This window comes from Podarcis bocagei (genome assembly GCF_964188305.1).
Source record: "Podarcis bocagei genome assembly, chromosome: 5".
NCBI classification, from domain to species: domain Eukaryota; kingdom Metazoa; phylum Chordata; class Lepidosauria; order Squamata; family Lacertidae; genus Podarcis; species Podarcis bocagei.
Window position 1 is genome coordinate 34,548,337 of NC_138129.1, and position 20,753 is coordinate 34,569,089.

General features: G+C 43.9%; 1 protein-coding gene across 8 annotated transcripts in view; it reads left to right on the top strand.

The window, feature by feature from the left end:
* The window catches only part of NAV1 (neuron navigator 1), a 306,850-nt gene that overhangs the window by 53,778 nt on the left and 232,319 nt on the right, over positions 1-20,753 (top strand). For 7 of the 8 annotated variants that reach the window (XM_081194645.1, XM_081194646.1, XM_081194639.1 and 4 more), the window contains exons 2-3: positions 14,092-14,953; positions 16,375-16,481. In XM_081194645.1, the coding sequence (XP_081050771.1) occupies positions 14,121-14,953; positions 16,375-16,481 (940 nt within the window). In that variant the 5' untranslated portion in view covers positions 14,092-14,120. Of the gene's footprint in view, positions 1-9,956; positions 10,113-14,091; positions 14,954-16,374; positions 16,482-20,753 lie in introns of those variants that run through there. The other variant, XM_081194643.1, reaches the window with a different exon arrangement.

Below are 20,753 nucleotides of genomic sequence, written 5' to 3' on the forward strand. Positions count from 1 at the left end.
TGACCCGCCTAGACTTCTAGCTGTGCAGCCTATTGTAAGGTACTTGTTCATCATGCAAGATATCACTTTATGATGTTATAGCCTTTATTCATGGGGAGTTGTTCAACTCCCCCAATCATTTTGGTTGCTCCTTTGTGTCCCTTTTCCAGCTCTACAATGTCCTTTTTGAGATGTTTTCCAAGTGCAGTACAGTAGCACCATAGATTTGTACAAAGGAATTAAGATACAGTGGTACCTCTGGTTAAGAACTTAATTCGTTCTGGAGGTCCGTTCTTAACCTGAAACTGTTCTTAACCTGAGGTACCACTTTAGTTAATGGGACCTCCCGCTGCCACTGTGCTGCCACCACACGATTTCTGTTCTCATCCTGAAGCAAAGTTCTTAACCCAAGGTACTATTTCTGGGTTAGCGGAGTCTGTAACCTGAAGCATCTGTAACCCAAGGTACCACTGTACTGACCATTTTATTTTCAAATCCATATGGGAATCTTCTTTTTCACATCTGCCACACACTGGGACAATATTTTAATTGAGTTATCCTGCATGACAGCAAGAGCTCTTTCTTGGTCAGCCACTGACAACAGAACACGCAAAGTCAGGTGGTTTTTTTGCCCCAATATGAATCACCCTACACTTACAGTACTTACATTGAACCTCATCTGCCCTTTTAATTCCCTTTCACTCGGTAAAAACAAAACAAAACAAAACCTTTGTGGAACTTTTTGCAATCTCTCCTTGTTTCTACCACCCTTTGCACAAATTTGGTGCTATTGGCCAAGGAGCAAATAATACAAAGAGCTGCATTGGTAAGATTGAGAAGCAGCGATAGGGAAGATGGATTGGTTAGTGGAAAGCAGCAGCAATGATGTTTATGCAGTATTCAGTTTTTCAGCTTTAAGAATCTCCACATTTTTCCTGGCAAACATACAGGAGCAAAGGAAGTAGCCTTATAGTGAGTCAGACCAACAATCCTTCTTGCTCAGCATGATTGTCTACTGACTGGCAATAACTCTTCAAGGTTATGGACAGTTCACACTTTATGTGTTTGCTGCAGGGAGTGCTGATTTAACACCCAGCACTCATTTTTGCTGTGTAAAGAGTGGAGACGCCCTTAGAAATGTTTGCCATCCCGAGACATGCATTTCATCACTTTGCTTTTAGTATTGCAGATCATGCAAGGAACAAACAGGCATTCAAAACCTGGAAATCTACAGAGCTTTGAAGATCTGGCTATCCTCTTCATATTAGTAGGTGCTTTGCCTGCAAATCCGTTAGGTGGCTTGATAAACCTCAGCCGCAGTTGGGCTGTAGCCTTGAAGTTACCCCACAGGAGCTGTCCTTTCAGCACCACAGATGAAGGTGATCGTGGAGTCAGGGCTATTGAAAAGGAAAAGCTCGCTGTTTGAGTTTAGCTTCCCCATCGCAGAGCCTGTATTACATGTTTGCACGCACTTGCATGCTATCCATCTGTTTCTTTCACCAGCTGGGAAGAAGAGAGAAGGGCTGCTGTTACTGTTGTTTGTGAACCCTTAGAAAATGCTGAGATACTTATTGCAGGCAACACATGCATCCACAGGCCTCACTTTTCAGAATCCTTTCCCTTCTATCATTTAGCAGCTGGATGTCACTTTTGAAATATTCAAAACACCTACACTTTAGTGGCCTGTGTGTTCCTCAATTTCAGCCTCATTTCATGCTTTTTTCCTGCAGTCAAAACAAAGCAGCTCTTAACCATTTGTGTTCCAAAGACACATCGTACTGCCTGGATAGTTTCTGAATATGACAATTTATTGAAAGGCTTTTCCATGTAAAAATGGCTGGTGTGAACCTAACTGCTTTAAGATATTGGTGGAAATGTATCTTCTGTTTCTGCATCACATTAAAAAAAAAGAATGTGTTCTTTTTTTTTAATTACCACTTTATATATGTGATTACTTTCAGTATTTGTAAACTGCAGTACAGAACACTCAACAATACAAGGAGCTGGAGGCAACACATTTAAAATAAGCCAGCAAACTAAATTAGCCATCACCTCCTTTCACAATGCATTATATAAATAGTTGTGCTATAAAAAGTACTTAAGTATGCCCCATGCCAGTTCCTTTTCAGTAGATCGATGGGGGAAAGTGCTTAACAAGCTTAAGCTTGCTGTTTCTTTGGAGGGAATGTTGTCCAGTGTCATGTGTTATTAGCATCCAGGTGGCTCTGGGGATTCATTTTCCACTTGCTGTTGTGAGAGTTGCCTGTTTAAATGTTGGGGGACAGGGCGGAAAGGCAAGGACAATGCCTCTTCTTGCAAACAAAAAGCAGCACAAGAGCTGCTGGTGTCCTGCAGTTTTGTGGGGAAACAGAGAAGTGAAGAAAATAGCATAGAACATAGAACTCAGCTTCCTGAGTATCTCGGCTTTCTTTGTTTCTGTTTTCTTTCATACGGGTTACTAGTCCTTATGGTTACAAAAGTATACATGAGCAAAGCCTGCTAAAAGCTGCCTTGCATTGGAAGATGTTTGCTTAAACCTGCCTTTACTGGGAAACAGCTTAGGAGTAGCTGAAAGTTTGTGGCACTTTTAAAGTTGATTACCAGGGTTGGTTGTTGTAAGGAAAAAATGGGGTCCGGGGGCGCCCTCTATGCTGCCCCCAAATCCTCAGGGAAGGGTGGAATATATGTGTGGCAGATAAATAGTAATATATGCCAGCTGCTGGAAATCCCAAACGGTGCCCCCTCCCAATTGTTAATCAAGTTTTTGTTGTTGCTGTTTTAAAAGCATATGATATACTAGCAGCCTTTTATCTGGCATTTCTTGGTAATTCTAAGAAGCCAAGATGCAGTTGTGAAATCAGGGGTTAACATCAGTGAAGTTTGAAAGGCTTTCTGCCATTTTGATTCAAAATGTTGTTCAATTGTATCTAAACATAGATGAAACATGCTCCTTCATCTCAGGAACCACCGTACAACATTGAAAAGAGCTGTCAAAATATACAGCAAACAGATTCCTTGGCTATTTAAAAAAAAATCCTGTGAAATAAAGTTGTGTGCCTCTATCAGCTGCAAAAAAGGAAATCCACCTACTGGATTTCTACTTGTGGGGAAGGACATTCAACATGATCTGTAATACAAACCCTGCTCTTGAGTCACTGAACATTTTCGATTTCTGCAGTGCCTTGCGAGAGAGAATTGCAAGGTGGGGTCCAGTTTTCTAAAACCTCTTGTTTTGTTCTGAAATGAGGCAGAAATGCTGTGGATGAAATTGGACTAGTTTCCTGAGTGGTCCCTGCGAAGAGGCAGCAAGCATGTAGTTGTTAACGAGATCCTTTGAGGCCCTTCATCCTAGGCTGTGTTTCTTTCTGCCTCATCGACTCTCCATCATTTCCCAAATCTCAGCTAAAATCTCTCTCTCTCTCTCTTGTTCTCGTTCCTGGCCCTTGCGTTCCTAATCTCTCTCCTTCTGCTATTATTTATTATTTTGTTCTTTTGCTGGAGAATCTGCACTCTGTAAGGTGGCAGAAACTTTGTTTGATATAGAAAACAGTGAAATGTAAATATGCATATTAGCTTGTTGACTCTTGTGCTCATATCAGCTCCATGCTATGCTTAATATAAATCTCCCACTATGCAGGGATAGGCAACCTGTGCCAGCCTGTGCCAACCTGTGCCAGCCATTGCTGGACTCTGGCTCCCATCAGCACCATCCAGCATGGCTATTGGTCAAGGATTGTGGAGGTTCAAGTCCAGCAATGTGTGGAGGACCACAGGTTGGTCACCACTGTCCATGGGCAGCTGCCCCTCCCAAATCAAGTAAATAAAAAAAAATGCTTGCCCCTTCCAACATAAATCCTGGCTATGCTCCTGCCACTCTCAAAGACTCATAAGATCTTTATTGCTGAACGCTCATAGAGGAACTCCCATTATAGGCTCCTCTCTGTGATCACGCACCCTGGAATTGTCCTGCTTATTTTTTTAAAGGTGCTGAAAAGTAAATAAGGGGTACATTCCCAATTCTTAGAAACTCAAGCTGCAGAAACTGCCATTTACGGAGCAGAAGGTTCCTGGGGTAATAGGTCAGACTGACCAAATGAAAATGGATTCAGCAGCAAATCTAGGATAATTCAAGCTTCTAAATTCTGCCATCCAGTTGTGTACACAAGTTTACAAATGTGTGGAAGAAGGATAGTCTGGTGTGGTGTGTTAGCCCTTTCTAAGATAGTAGCTGCTGGGAAAATTATAGCTATAGCCATAATTGTGTGGTCCACACTAGCATACATGCGCCCTGTCTCATGCCAGCAGAATGTTGCAAAAGACACTTTCCCTTCACTTGCCCTCTCCCTCCTTCCAACATCTTCCCTGGCTCACTCTGGGAATGTTGGCTGAAACTGTGGTCCCTGCTGTTTGCCAGTGTGGGAACACTCCTGTTTGTTTAGATTTAGCCACTCTTTTAGAGACAGTCACACACAGAGAGACAAAATGCTTCCCAACGTATGAAAGGCAGCCAGGGCCTTTGAATAAAAAGCCATGTTCATCTAAGAAGAGCCCCGCTGGATCATATGAGAGGCCCATCTGGTCCAGCATTCTATTCTCACAATGACCAACCAGATGTCCCAAGAAGGACATAAGAGCAATAATCATCTCCTGCTCATTTTCTCCAAACAGTGATAGCCACCCAGTGAGTTTTGTCTTAATAAGGAGTGAGCACCTGAGAAAGGCAAGTTAGTCAGCACGCCATTGTGGAAATGCATTGTCTACACAAAGTCTGGCCTCCCTTCAAGTCAGTGCTGGCCCATCCATGAGGCAGACTGATGCAGCTGCCTCAGGTGGCAAAATCTAAGGGGCACCTCTGTTGGTGCACCCCCCCCCCCGCGCGAGCAGTGGCTTCCAGGTTCTGTCAAGAGCTCCACAAAATCTTACCAGAGCCTTGTGAGATTGTGCAGAGGCCTTGCACAATCTTGTGCTGCTTTTGTGAGATCTTGCCAGAACCTGGAAGCCACAGCTGTGCAACCCTGGCAAGCGAGACTTCAGCGGAAACAGCAAGGGTGTGTTTGTGATGTACACATTTCACCTAAGTCAACAAAATAGGATGGGCTGCCCCTGCTTCCAATCACTTCATCTTGGCTGGTTATTTTGGTGTGAGAGGTCTCTTCACCCTTGCACGATATTGAAATGAAAAAATATAGGAAGGATCATGGACTGCGGCCAAGATGATCAAGGTTCACATTAATGTTCAAGGTGAAATTAGGAGTTCTGCTAATGCTATTTCTGTGGCAATGTTGACATAGATGGAACAGGCTTCTTCCTTCGTATGTTAAATGAAAAGAGAGACGGTTGCTCCAGAACTGCCAGCTGCTGATCAGATGCAAAGTGATGGAAGAGCTTGTATGCTCTACTTTTTTTGCAGTGACGAGGATTGTTAGTGAATGGGTGTTCATTGAGGAATGTTTTGAAGGTGGCTTTGAGCTTCATGGGAACCAGGCTCGGAGGAACATTCTTCCTTCAATAAAAAATGAAATTTGGCTCCTGCTACTCAAGAACAGTTGCCTGCTCCTTGTCTGTTGCCATACATGGAGCGCTCACTATTTTACTTTCATACTGGTCGTATTGGATGTCTTTTGGGAGTTTCTCGTGTTTCCCTCCTCTTGGACCAAGGCCAGTTACCCTGGAATGTTCTAGTATCCCTTTCTCAGTGATAGAATTCTCCTGGTATAGGCTCTTGATTCCTTACAAAGAGGTGAGTTCCCAGCCCATGATGTCTGAGACCAGGTAACTCCTTGCATGGAAGAAATGCCAAAAACAGATGACCAAGAGGTCAGTGATAGCCCACCCACAGCACCTAGATGAAACCACCAGAGATATGTGTTCTTAGGACTCGCTCTATTCTTGTGGCTATCATTTCTTTTAAGCTGTTTTTAATATTGTGTTAAGCTTTTTTTATATTGTATTTTAAAATTTCTGAGACCTGCCCTGACATTACGGTGAAGGGCAGCTAATAAATCAAAATCACCACCACCCTCAGGAAGAGAAGCTTTCCTGGCAAGCAGAAATAAAATCAATAAGACTGGTGGTTGAGCTAGGTGGGAATTCCTCTTCAGCCAGGCCTATGGCTGATTAACATTCTGTGTCCTTTTCTATGTGTTTTGAGGGGATTATTGTTTTGTTTTGTTCTTGTTCTTGTTTTTATTATGTATTTTGAGTTTTTATGCTGTGAAACACCCCAAGATCTTTGGATGAAGGCAGTGGTTTTTTTCTTAATAAAATGTTTAGGGGTACTCTCATTTTCATACAAGAAAATAGCCATTTTATAGTTCAAATCAGGGAAAATAAATACAGTAAATGGGCAAAAGTACAAAGAGTCACAAAATGTTTAGGGGTATGGACACCTTTGCGTCCCCCCAGAAAAAAACACTGGATGGAGGTATCAAGGCTGGATGAAGTAGGTGGGACTCTGAGGCCAGGGACATGGCTGAGACAGACACCAATTACTATGCCATAGGAGGATGAGGAGGATTGGGGCATGCATGCACACCTACAGAGCTATGTCTCTTGATGAGCACTGGTTACAAACAACGGCTTAGCCTAGATAAGGTACTTCATTCTTAGGGGTTTGATGATTAAGCAGTATATAGAATTGCAGAATCATAGAACTGTAGAGTTGGATGGGAACACAAGGATAATCTAGTCCAACCCCCTGCAATGCAGGAATCTTTTGCCCAGCGTTGGACCCTGAGATTAAAAGTCTAATGCTCTACTGACTGAGCTATTATAAATTGTGCTTAATAATAATAATAAATCATTTTAGGAAAATTGATAGAAATTGTGAGGAAAGGACAAATAGTCCATGGTGGTAAAGCCTTGGAAAAGTCAGAGCGGAAAGATGCTTCTAGACTGGTGGCATTCTTTCCTTAGGGACCACAACAGATGTTTCTACAGCTATAGTAATGGAGGAACATATGGATGTTTACTTTTGTCAATAAAAGGTGCTTTAAACTTAACACACTCTGCCATATTGCATCATAGCCTTCTATTGCTATCACAAGACCTAACCCAAGAAGGATTTCACTTCCTTTGTTAGCAAAGGGGAAATTGTAGGCCCTGGTCCCTATCATGATTACACTTGGCGCCACTAATTCAGGAGTCTATGGTAGTCTATATAGGATTATCTTCTGTGCCATGGAACCATTGGGAGTGCATCTGAGCAGCAGCTTCCCAGTTCAGCACTTTTGCATTTAAATTAAAAGTAGAAGAAACGAGCAAGTCATGTATTGGAAAAATGCAGGCACATTTTTGTCTGATCATAGTGCCCGCATGGTCTATGCTAATCCTATGCCTACCAAAGTCTGTAGGATGAATGGAGAAGGACAGGAAGGGCATAGTGCAGAATGGAGATATCAGTGCTAACAGGATATCTGGGCTGCAAAGGGTGGGTGTGACCTGGATGCACATCTGATCTTCAAAATGACCCTCTGGATGTGTCCTTTTACCTTGGTGGCTCAGCATTAGTAGTGCTCAGGGCTAAAGGGTGATTGTTTCTTCTGCGGGGTACTCCTTGTGGTCTCTCCAGGCATCCGGAATATCTCTCTCTCTTCCTCTGGGCATCAACTTGTCCTCTTCACCTAATTAAAATAACTTGAAGGGAGCACTGTGTCTCCTGCCTTCCAGCATAATCAAGTTTGTGCTGTTATTGCTCTTATCTGTAATGATTTGGATCTTGTGTGACAAATAAAGCTTTTCTTTCCATCATTTGGCTACCAGTCAGATGATCGAGGGCAGGAGGCCTTCTGTTAATTTAGCTGAATGTTGGTGCACTGCAACCCCGTGACCTTTGCAGAGAATGCAGCCGGGGTCTCTGAGACTGCTGTGCTTTTTAAAGATTAAATACACTGCCAGTCTGATTCTGCTCTGAGATTACAGTGATTCTATCAACCTGGAGGTCTTTTGTTTGTCTGCATTTTTGCATTCATTGTGCTGTATCCTCTGATGCACTCTGAAAGCCTGACCTATATTTCCCTTCTCGCGTAGTCGGGAGACATTCCAAACTAGGCCCAGCACCATATAACCCAACAGTGTTTGGCATCTGAGTTGGCAGCTTAGTTGTAGCTGGCAGGCTGTGTGTGGGGGAGTCTCTGTTACATCACCAGAAATCCCTTTCTCCTCTCCTTTGCTCTTCCCTCCCCCTTTCATATTTTGCTGTCAGAATCTTCACAGCTCCCCTGGGAAGGAGCTACAGTTCTGAACTTCCTGGACACAGTGTCTTGGCAACATTGATCACTGGATGTGTCCTGTCCCCTCAGCTTTTTGCAGGTCTAATTCTGTGCACTGCATAGACAGTGACTGGAGTCGAGCTCACCTAGGCAGGAATGCTTTGGTTCCCAGGTGAGAGAGAGCTGGTGGATGGAAGTCCAGTATAATTAAGCAGTCACTATTAGGGACTGAGAACAATCAAGAGATCTCATCTGGCTGGAGCTGCCTTCAGGTGGAGCCTTAAATACAGCAAACAGAAGGAATTGCTTTGTTGACCAGGCAAGGCTAGAAGACCATTCAAGTTTTGCCAGTATTGTAATGGAACATTTTGAAGTGAAAACTGGATGGCGTGGATGAAGCATGGCAAAAACATTGTCAAAAGCATTTTAGAAGGCCAATAAGAGCCAGTATGAATTTTCTTTGAAACGGAGAAAGGCTTGGATGAATTTAATACATTGTTCAAAACAAAAGCAAAGCAAAGCATGCTGTCATGGTGGTTTCCATGGCTCACCCAGCACTTGCCAGCAGGAGCAGCTGCAAAATTCTTATCTCATTGGAGGATATTGTCTATAAAGGAGAAAACTGTGTGTATCCATCAGGGAAACACGTGCCTTCCTCTAAAGAAGGGATGAGGAAGCTGTGGTCCTTCAGATGTTGTTGGACTACAACTCCCATCACCCCCAGGCTGGGGCTGGTGGGAGCTGGAATCCAGCAGCATCTGTAGAGCCATAAAGCTCCCCATTCCTGCTCAGATTAGCAGCTTCTGGTGTTTAACTCTGCAATGTAAAATCCTTCCCTGGTACTTGCATGGGAAAGTGTGGGTTTGTCCGTCAGTATCTAAATGTGAACCAGAAAGAAGATAAGACATGTTGCTTCAAGACCTATGATGGATTTCCTTTGACAAAGGTGGTTAAAATGAGTCAGACCCATCCTTGTGGATAAATGGGCCAGGCATAAATTCTGGACTTATTATTATTATTATTATTTATACCTCGCCCATCTGGCTGGGTTTCCCCAGCCACTCTGGGTGATTCCAACAAAAGATTAAAAGTACATTAAAACATCAGTCATTAAAAACTTCCCTAAATTGATTAGACCTAAAGTACATAGATATGTGTTATGTGTCATTTGCAGAGAAGAAACTGATGCAGAGATAAGTGACTCCATAGAATCCTCCGCCTGCCTCTGTATCAGCCATCTCCAACTTGATGCCCTCTAGTTGTTTTGGACTACAACTCCCATCAGCCCCTAGCAGGAGGTGCCCTGGAGGACACCAAGTTGTAGAAGCCTGATCTAAATGATATTGCTCTTCTATATTGCTCTTCTATAATGATTCTTGCAGTGTGGCAGCACGTGAGGAAATGATCCAGGGAGAAATAGGGCGTCCTTGAAGTGTCATATTATTTTTGTTAAAAGAAAGAAAAGAACAAGAGCAAACTTCCTCTAAGGAACTAACCCTCTTTCCTGCCCTTCCAGATGGAGCAAGCTTGGAGCCAAGTAAGCAGCTGGAAGAATAGGCTGACGGGAGGGTTTGGAGGTGGAGGGGAAATAAGCAGGGAAGGAAATTTATGTTTGAAAATTTTAAATAAAGCAGAAGAGCTTGGTTGTTAGGGAGCAACTGATGGTCTGAGAAGTGTCACAAGGGCAGCCCACGCTTGCATCAGAAAGGCTTAGTGCTGTAAATTAGCTTAGCATTGGAGAGGCTGCCTCCCTTCGCTCTGGAATAACGGCTTGGCAGGCAGTACAGGATACAGAGCGAGAGCGAGAGAGAGAGAGATGTTTAGGTCAGCAAACATCTGGTAAGAAATGGGATTTGATTTTGCATTCCTGCACGTAAGGAGCTGCAGCATGTGAGCAGTGGCTGTGTGTAGCCCCAGCTTTGGGTGAGTCTCTGTCTTCCCCCACCCTCCCCCTGTACCTTCTTCTTCCATGCTCTCCCTTCCCAGGGTAATCCACGCTGGGGCTGCAATGCAGGAAGTTTGATGAGAAGGAGCTGAAGAGCAGCAGGCTGCTGCAATGCAGGAAGTCCTGCAATATGGAGAGCCCTTCTGTTGACAGCAGCATAAGCAGCCCCCTGCAGTTGGATTAGGCTCAAAGCAACATAGAGACCTCTGCTTCCCTCCAGAGGCAAGGGGTGGAGAGGCGGGGCTTTTTAAATGGACCTTTGGGGGGGGGGGACTCTTGTGAGAAGAAAGCGGCCTGAAACAGCACAGCTGAGAATGACAGAATACTGATTATGGGCAAGAGGTGGATGCCCTGTTGCAACAGATTGCAGCAGTTTGTGTTTTTAGGATGCGTTCAAAGAGCACTTTATCCCTTTCCCTGACATTTCCTTACCTGATAATTTCTTTCATTTTCCATGTCAATTGCTTCCGGGTAGGGGGTGGGGGGATCCGGTTGCAACCCCATTGACTTAGAAATTCATGGGAGTCTTGCATTGTAATTTTCCCACAGTTTTCATGGATTACACCATGGGACGAAATTGCGGCTGTGTCCTGGCATATTCTTCCCCTCCATTTTCATGGGTGAATCATGATGGAAGGGGAGAATGCAGGAGCATAAAGGGTAGCAACTTATCCAATGTTATGAACTGTTGTGTCACACCCTGCCCACTGGTGTAAATGATGGCATTTCTGGGAAAACGGCGCAGTTCCACATCGCAACAGATAATGCAGGGTAAAAGGGACATTAGAAACAGAGACAGCATGCTAGTGTTATAACCTGGAAAATAAATAATCCCCACACCTGCATACACCCGTAAATTTATATCCCACTTTTCTTTTGTCATGGAAACAAAGGTGGTGTGTTTGTCGTTCCCAGGCATCCTCTTGTCCATGAGCTAGCCAGACCTAGATCCATTAGCCTCAGCAAATGGATCTCCCCATGTACCTTTGGACAGACCATCCCCTGGAACCAGATGGTGCACACCTCTCTGGAAAGTGACAGCTTTCTATGATGTGTTATCCACCACTTTGCGTTTGATAATGGGATTTTTAAATGACTCTCACTCCAGCTCAAAATCTTCTGTGGAATTTATCAATGTTGGTGAAAGAGGTTATTGGTTAACTTTAGATTGTGAGCTCCTTGGTGCACCTTATTTGCCTCTTACACTTAATGATGTAAAGTTACTCCCATTTTACAGATTGGAAACAGAGGCCCACAAAAAGTACAAAATATGTATCACAATTTGTCTTAGAATTTTGGACAAAGAGCACTTTCCTTAAAACATTGTTTGAGGGGTGTTCCTCACCTGCCCAACAATGAACTTTTTGTGTTTGGTGTATTTTGTATCCTGTAAAATCCAGAATCTTCTTTGTTACATTTGCCACCTATAAAGACACTTCACTTTCACATCCCGTCCTCATCTCTGTTCCCAGAATATGTTGCAAACAATTGTGTTGGTGCTGCTCTGATTGACATTATATTTCCTTCCTTTAGCCTGTAAGATTCCTTCCTGTAACTGGAATCTTACATCCAGGGAGGGGCTGGGGCTGGTTGTTTGTCTTTTTCAGTGTCAAATATTTCATTCGCAGTACTCAGTTATTTTAGGGGCTTTCTCCTCTAATCCTTCCCTAATGGAATTAGCCCTCACTCAGTTTTGATAGCAGCATCGATATTCAATCAAGATCATGCAACTTAAAAAAAATTCTCTGAGGAGGAGGAATACACGACTGGTTTACTTAGGTTTTAATGTATATGTTTATATTGCTACATAGCTTATGTTGTTTAGATGTTGTGTTCTAATTTTTGTTATGTAAAAGGCTATTTTATTTTTTAAATAAAGAGACACAAAATAAATCATAATGATAGACACAAAATAAATCATAATGATATTTGCAGTTATTCTTTATAAGGATGTGAGGCTCCTTCTGAGTAGCAGCAAATCAGAACCAGCCAGAGGACATGTCAAGTTATGTGCAGGTTGTTGCTGTTTTTTGCAGCAGCACCGCCCGTCCCCCCATGTTGGGGGCAGATAGCAGGCACTGCAGCACTTTCACTGCTGTATATTGTTGTTAGGAGTAGGGGTGACTGGGAGAATTACAAGCAGAAGTGGGTGGTGGTGGAGGAGGAGAAAGGAAGTAGCAAAAGTGATAGTGGTGCTTCTCTGAGAAGTGGTAGGTTTTTACCACTGTAATATCCCACATCCCCTGGAGTGCAGTAGCCTCACTCCAGACATTATGGGTAATCTGCCACTTGGTACTCACTGGCATACTGGGTAAAGCGTAAAAAGCAGAAGTATCAACAGCAGTGGCCATTTGGCAGCTGCTTGAGGATGCAGGTCCAGGATATGCACAGTTGCAATCCCTCCCAGCCATGCAGTTAGCAAGTCAAAAGGGCCTCTGCCATTGGCCCTGCCAGCATGGTTCCTGTTTACAGAAACAGCATATGATCCCACCATTGAGGAGCAGTCAGTGTGACCCGAGCTTAGAATTACTTGGATTCATGCTCTGCATCATTCTGAAGATGCTAGACTGACAAGGATGTTACCTGCTGGTTCAGCTGTATCACACTTGATGCAAATTTACTGGGACCCAGGAGTCACCTAGTGGTAAAGAAAGGCTGGTGGTCTGACAACATATAAGTGAGACGATGTTATGCAGAGATTCACTCCGAGATGGGCCAATGCTGCAGCTCATTTTAAGGCACTTTCCCTACATATCTTGTTTACAGTTTTGAATTTGGGGGCATTGATGCCATTTTTCAAAACCATGTCACTTGATCTGTAAACGAGGATAAACAAAATGTGCCTATCAAGCCAAGCTTATCAATGGATGCATGTTTTCAGCCCTGCTTGCAAAAGCATTGCAGTGTCTCCATAACAGTATTAAAGCTGCAGAGGCTGAGTTCTCAGTATTATAGGGGCTCAAAGCACTGGCCTGGGATAAAAGAGCACATTGCTTGCACAACCCCCACCCCTCCACACCAGGCTAAGCTCCACAGTGTCTATCAGAGCGTCTGCTGGGTGCTCCCGGCAGCAGGATTTCCAGTGGAGTGAAATAGTATTTTGAGCCAGCTGTGGTTGGCAGGGTTCCCGGCTTCAGCCAGAGGCTTGTAATGCAAAAGAGTTCCTAGAGCCAGGACGGGTCTCTGCGTCACATCTGTCCTGAGTTTCAGCCAGATCTGCTGGTAGCACTGCAACCAGCAGTCTGAACCAGGAAGGTTAAGAAATAGTTCATTTCATTACTCCATTACTTGAAATTACTTCTGATTTTCCCCGGTTATTTACAACATCAGAGGAATAAATGGAAGATAACAACACTGGGTGTCCATGTAGAGGAGGACACTGAAAAAAAAACCACATCATGTTGTCCACTGATGCAGGTTTTCTGGCAGTGATGCTCTCAAAGGAGAACTTTAGGGCAGATGTCCAAGGTCTCCATTCAACAGAAAGAGCAGGAGGGCTCCCAACTGCAACAAAGCCAGCTTAGCACATTTTGAAGTGAAATAATACACCTCGCCAACTAAAGGGGAGTTGGGAATCAATAAAGCCTCTTTAATGCATTTTAAATTCAACCAAATTCAAATCTTTACTTGGAAATCTTCCTTACTGAAATATGTGTAGATGTTTTAAGACACGACGCAGCTCGACAGCACACATTTCCCTTACATTGTTTAAGCTTAAAGAAGAAAATGAAAGCACCAAAGAGTGCCAACATGCTAATTTTAGTACATCAAAACAATGGTTTCAAGTTGAATTAATGCTCAGTGAAAAGGGAGCTGGGGAGAGGCTTTCACTTGGCAAATCTGATTTCTTAGTCCTGTAAAGCAAGACTCAGGGAATAGAGTACTGGAATAGAGAGAGAGCCTTGGCTGTGGAAGCTGTAGCCTCTGCTTAACTTCCTCTGCTTTTCTCTCCCTCAGATTGATCCTCCTTCAACCAGGCCTTGCTGATGATGAATGGAACAGCCAATGTGAACGCAGCCGGACGAAGCCATTATGCCTCCTCTATACCTGTTCCCAGAGCTGCATCCCACAGCAAGATACACACCCTGGCAGCATCGCCCAAACTGCCCCCAAGGCAGAACAGTGTGGGAGCTGTTCCCTCGCAGAGGGCATCATCACCCAGGACAGGGAAGGGGCTGGTTAGCTCGAGCAGTGGAGTGCCAAAAGGATCCAAGCAAAAGCTGGTCCCAAAGACTCCAGCAGCTGCAAGCCCTGGGCAGGAGAAATCGGAAGCGTCTGAGAGCCATGGTGGGTCAGATGGGATAGATTCTAGCCTCAGCCTGAGCATGGTGTCTGGCTGCAGCAGTCCCCGGGGGATGCAGAGGTCCAGCTCCAGAACTATTGGGGCAACTAAGAAAGCTGCTGTTCAAGCAACCGAGAGAAGCAAGGACACCACAAAACATGGGGAAGACAGTAGCAGTCGCGGTGCCAAGAAGGGTCTTGGGAAGCCCAGTACAATTCCTGAACCTGCAAAAACCTCTCACCTCCCAGGAAAGAGTCCATCCTATCTCAGCTTGTATAGTGAGACTTTGTTGTCCAGGTCTTCAGAGGGATCCACCACAAAGAGGCCTCAGAGTTGTCCTGTAAAAGGTCAGTGGGCCTCAGAAGCCAATGGGAAAGGAAGTGGAACGTCTAAGCCAGAGGAAAAACCTCAGGTGATCTCACTGGACACAAGCAACCTCAATAAGGGCCCTGTGCTGCACACTGGGCCTATCAGTTTTTCCTCTGTGCCTCAACACAACCATCCCATCATGGCCACGGTAGCCCCGTTCCATTATCGGTAAGTATCAGTCTGTAAAATTGCAAATGTTCCTGGAGTTGCATGTCTACAGCACCAGCTTAAAGGATGGTGGAGGTCCTGGCTTGCTTCCTTTCTACCACAGTGCTAATGAAGGTGTCATAGGAGAAAGCAATCTCCTTACACATCCTGATTGTTAAGATAAAGGTTAGCATTTCATCAGATATGCAGGATGTACAAGCCAAAGGTGGCCAAAAAAGTTTAGTAACAAGAGACCCAGCTCCCTTTTTGAGACTAGAGCTAAGTAGATAGATATAGGGCCAAATGTGTAAGACCAAAGAGATTTGAATGTAGTAAAATGTTTGCATGATTGCTTCCCTGTGCACCCAAGTCACCCAACATTTATCTTATTACTGCTCAACCATCTTGTGTTGACTTTGATGAGGCACAGTAAAAGTGTATTGAGTTTTTTAGCTCAAGGTTCATAGTGCAACAGTTATATGACTGCTTCACCACATGCCAAGCTTAGTACAGCTTCATTCAGCTAAAATCTTAAGTATGCCAGTTGAATCATGTGGGTTGAACCACCTGGTGTCCACCAGATGTTTTGGACTACAGGTCCCATCACTCTCAGATAGCATGGCCAATGGTCAAAGGTGATAGGAGTTGTGGTCCATAACATCAGGAGATCACCAGCTTGGAGAAAGCTACCTTAGGTCAAGGAGGTTGGGGCCTCCTGGAGAAGCCACTCAACAGTCCTGTACTGATGATGCTCTGGGTGTACTAATATGGAAGGACAGGACTCAGGAAAATAATTGCAGAGAGGCAGGTAGATCAAGGTGAGGATTATAATGTACATAGACAATTTGTGGGATAACTCAGGTAGGGATTGAGGGATGAGAACGCTATTGTTCCCTCAGCCAAGCACATGCAGTTGTGGTTGCTGTTGTACAGATCAGGATTGCTATCACAGCAACACTTCATGAGAAGTGTAGAACTAAATTGTCTCATGTTCCTTTGTGTTGCGGGCTGACATGAAATAGAGCTGCTCTGTTTAGTTCATCCTAAGCATGAATTTGATCATTGACAAATTATTTAGCACTGGTTTCCCACCATCATGTTGTTCACTGTGGGTGAATCACATGTTCACTTCCAGCTACGCTTCACTCCTGAGATGGACCAGCCCAGTCTGAATGTCCCAGCTGTCCAAAGTCAAGCTTCTTGGACAATTACTGCACCCATGTTTACCAAGTAGTCTTGCACCCAGACATTGGCGAAGGCTGGCCTCACCCAGCTGCCTAGATGGGATGTGTAGGAGCTGTTATGGCAGCTGTTTCTTTGTGAATGAGGGACTGAACAATGGATTGAACTATAAGGAACTGTCCATGCAATTTGCTCATGTAGCCGAACATACAAGTGAGTATGTAGAGTGACTGACTTGATGCGCTTCCTCTGCCTACTAGGCGACAGGGTGAGAAAGAGAGGAGCAGCTCATCTAAAGAGGAGTCTGCATGTGAAGAGCAGCAGTCCAACCTTACTGATGGGCCTGAACATGGATTGAGAAGCATGGGTAAGCGGAAAAACTGGAGAGATCCCTTCCTTATGAGGAAGGAAAGGCAGCCAGTGGATCAGAGTGCATGACATACGGTTGGCTGCAGAGGGAGGTGGGTCTGCTTTTATGTATCAGGTTGTAGGTGTTGGCAGCCACCTATGTAGACCTTGTTGAACAACCACATATCAGTTGATTTGCAGGGTGGGGAATAAACACAATGGAAATCCCATGCTTTCTAGACTTAAATCCAAGGTTTTGGATTTGGGGGGGAAACCACCAAAAGTTTTGGTCTGTTTCTCTTTGCTTATCTTGAGAAGAGTATTCATCATGTCCTCTGAATGAGCAAACCATTCTTCTTTAAGGGAAGAATTCAACACAGTGTTAAGGAGATGGTTCCATCAGCACAAGCATTTCTTCCCCCTTCCAAGGCTTCCACACAAGACTGAAGTCTCCCCACAGCTGCTTTTTAAAATTTTGACTTGTGAATGTCAACTGCATGACACCTCCTGTAGTTTCACCTTAAGATGGATGACTCAGGGCAGATTATAAGGATTATGGAGGACACAGCACTGGTATTATGTCCAGTTTAAAATGTCTATCGAGTGAGTTTGAGATGCCTGTAAACCTAAAGAATCCCCCACCCAACATTGCGATGGTGATGTCTGTGAGGAAAAGTTACTATGATCACAATGTAAAACCACAAACATCTCAAATGCAATGGGTAGACCAATTCATTCATATACTTAGTATGAATGAGGGTAACCCTATGTCTGCATTCAGACTGGTATATGGTTTGAATCAGGCTTTGAATATATTCTTGTCTGAGGATAATACTGCTATAGTTCACTTCAAACCATGGGAAATACATATCTCCTCTGTGTTGACCAGGAAAATGTGATGGAGATGATTATTGGTTTCTTACATATACAATCTGTTTTATGTAATGTTATTAACGAAAGGATTGCTTAATTTTATCCTAATTTGGTAGGCGGTTAGTGGTCGTTCTTATGTATATGGACAATATGGTTCTTCTCTCACATCCTCCTAGATGTTCTCATAGGTTGCTATCCCATCTTGGGACACCCCATTTAATGCAGGGGGAGGGTATCTGTGACCCTTCAGATGTTGCTGAACTCCAACTCCCAACAGTCCCAGCTAGTATGGCCAATGGTCAGGGATGGCGGTCCAGCCATAAAACTTCCTTATTTAGAGAGCAGTGTAACAATCAGCTGCGACAAAAACCCTGTGCTGGTAATTAATAGAACCTTTTCCTCAAAGCACAAACAGGGACAATGAATGGACACTACTGTGATGTTGTGGGGTTTAATTATGACTACAATCCTAAACAGATGTGGTGGGCAAGTTCCGCTGAACACAACAGGATTTACTTCTAAATACAGTGGTGCCCCGCAAGACGAATGCCTCGCAAGACAGAAAACCCGCTAGATGAAAGGGTTTTCCATTTTTGAGCTGCTTCGCAAGACGATTTTCCCTATGGGCTTGCTTTGCAAGACGAAAACGTCTTGCGAGTGTTCCAATTTTTTTCGCTTTCCCCCCCTTTTTCTAAGCCGCTAAGCCGCTAATAGCCTTTTAGCCGCTAATCCGCTAAGCCTTTAATAGCCGCTAAACCGCTAATAGCGCTAATCCGCTAAGCCGCTAATAGGGTTGCTTCGCAAGACGAAAAAACCGCTAGACGAAGAGACTCGCGGAACGGATTAATTTCGTCTTGCGAGGCACCGCTGTAAAAATGTACAGCTTTGTACTGTAGGGAGTACTTCCATTGTCCTGTTAAGTGAAGGCTTACATATTAAAGATATACTGTATTTTTTGCTCTATAAGACTCACTTTTTCCCTCCTAAAAAGTAAGGGGAAATGTGTGTGCATCTTATGGAGCGAATTCAGGCTGTGCAGCTGTCCCAGAAGCCAGAACAGCAAGAGGGATTGCTGCTTTCACTGCGCAGTGATCCCTCTTGCTGTTCTGGCTTCTGAGGAGCGTCTTGTGGTCTGGTGCGTCTTATAGAGCGAAAAATACGGTAATATTCTTATCGCATGGGTCAATGTAAGGTATTTTCAAGTTTGCTGTAACATTTGGAGGAAACAGGAAGCACCCAGCCTATAGGATATCCAGCATCAAAGTTATGACACAGTTTAATATGGAGCTGAAATATTGCATAATATTTAACAGCAGTACCTGTGATTGCTATGACGGTGAAAGTCAGATGCAGCGATGATGATGCAGTGGTGGTGAAAGTCACATATATCAATCTCAGTTAAAGCGAAGACCACTCTAGCAGCATTAAAATATTAGTGTAAGGTTTGTGGTTCATCATTATCATGATTGCCATTTCAGAAGCGAAATATATTGGTGAAAGTCATTGCCTGTGATTGAATATTATTAAGTGCTTCCAGGAATAGCCTCAAGTTCTAGTCTTGCATTGTTAAGCGGAGAAGCAATGTATTAAGGAGCTGAGGATGTGGATCAGTGAAAGGATTTAATTTTAAGAAAAGAATTCCCCTAAATTCATTCTCTCCTTAGAATTGGGCTCAATTATTACTAAGCGGCTCTTTCAAACTCACAGTTCAGTATTTTTGTCGATAAAATATTCCAGGACACCATACTGTTGTCAGTCACACCAGTGTAAGGTTGGATCTTCCTCCTCATTTTCATTTTATGCATAACAGCCAGGGCTGGTTCATACCATTTTGCCAACCAAGTACTGGCAAAAGCAACTATACACCTTACCTGGAAGTGAGGTCTGTTGAACTTAGTGGTTCTTAACTCTGAGTAGACAGACATAGGATCGTGCTGTAAATATCCTGGCGTTATAGTGACATGTTAGATTGGTTGATGAAGGATTATTTATATCAATTTTGATCCTTATAGCTGAATGAAACAGCAGTTACAGTGAAGGCTCCATCAAAAATTCCTTTTTATGTTGACAAAGAATGCTTTGTATCTCAAGACTGATAGCAAGATACAGAGCAAAAGAGAATGAAGAACCAAAGTTACAGAGAACATGAATTTGCAATGTAGCAGGATAATCAATGTCCATTCTCCTAGTTTACTCCCCAAAATGTTTTGCAAAATTTTGGTGTGCAGTGCACTCCAGTCTCTTTCATCTACCTATTCAGTTATTTTAGATCTTGATAGACAACTGGGTTGACATCCCTTCTGCAAGGGAAATTCTAGGTGGTTTCTGTGCAATAAATGTGCATTTTGTTGTGCTGTGCCCAGACATCTTTGCTCAAGAAAAAATTTACTGTTGCAGGATATTGTTTTGGTATTCCACATATTCCATACCCCGCAAGTATTCCGGAAAAAAGGGACACACAGTTTTGTGGGCTGAGATCTTGCACGATTTTGCACTGAGATCTCGCCCCCCAAAGTGTTCCCCCCTGAAAAAACACAGAGCCGTGATCTTGCACAGTGCCCCAAAATGCATGATTTTGGGCGCTGTGATCTCACACGGGTCACATGACTCGTGTGAAAGCACAGACAAGAAGTTGCGTGTCCTGGTTTTTGAGACTCAATATGTTGGAGGGTATGATACATGTTCTTGGATGCAACACTCATCTTGCTCCCCACCCCTTTAAAGTAGCAAACACTGCACATGCTGTGCACTGCTTGCCCTCTGTAGCGACTGCAAGATCCTTTAAAATTTTTGTTTTCTTTTTTAATGGGATAGTTTCATGGGATAGGGCTGAGCCATGGCATTTCACATTTTCAAATGTTAACCAACTGCCTAAATATTTGGTGTGGATATCTTTCATGGTGTTGGTGGGGAACCGGCACGGATGTCAGTGGCCGGGCAAAATTGAGTGACTGCTTTTCCTAGGATTTGGGAGGCTGATTTCTGGGATCTGCCTCCTTCTGCATTTGCATGAAAACTTCTTGTAAGCCCAGTTCAGCAGCTCCAGAGGGGGATGGATCATTATAGCAAGTGGCGTTACTGGGCTGCAATGGAATTAGTCCCACTTGGGCGCAGGATGCAAATCCCCCTTGGGGCCTCTCAGGAAAAGAATGGGCAGCACGTGTGCTGTTAACAGGATTATGGGTCCTTTCAGGAGCTTTGCGGGAAAGGACTCCCTGGTGGGAAGAAATGGAAAGAGAGAAGTTGATTCAGCCAGATATGCTCAGTGCTTGAATTATGAGGGGTTCATAACAAAACCCCAACCTCTCATTTCTCCCCCTGTTTCCAAATGTCTGAGAGGCTGTCTCCCTCCCTACAGAGCCTCTTGGGTGCTAAAATTGGCAGTGGGGGCCCTTTTAGCGGCTCTGTCACCCTCAAA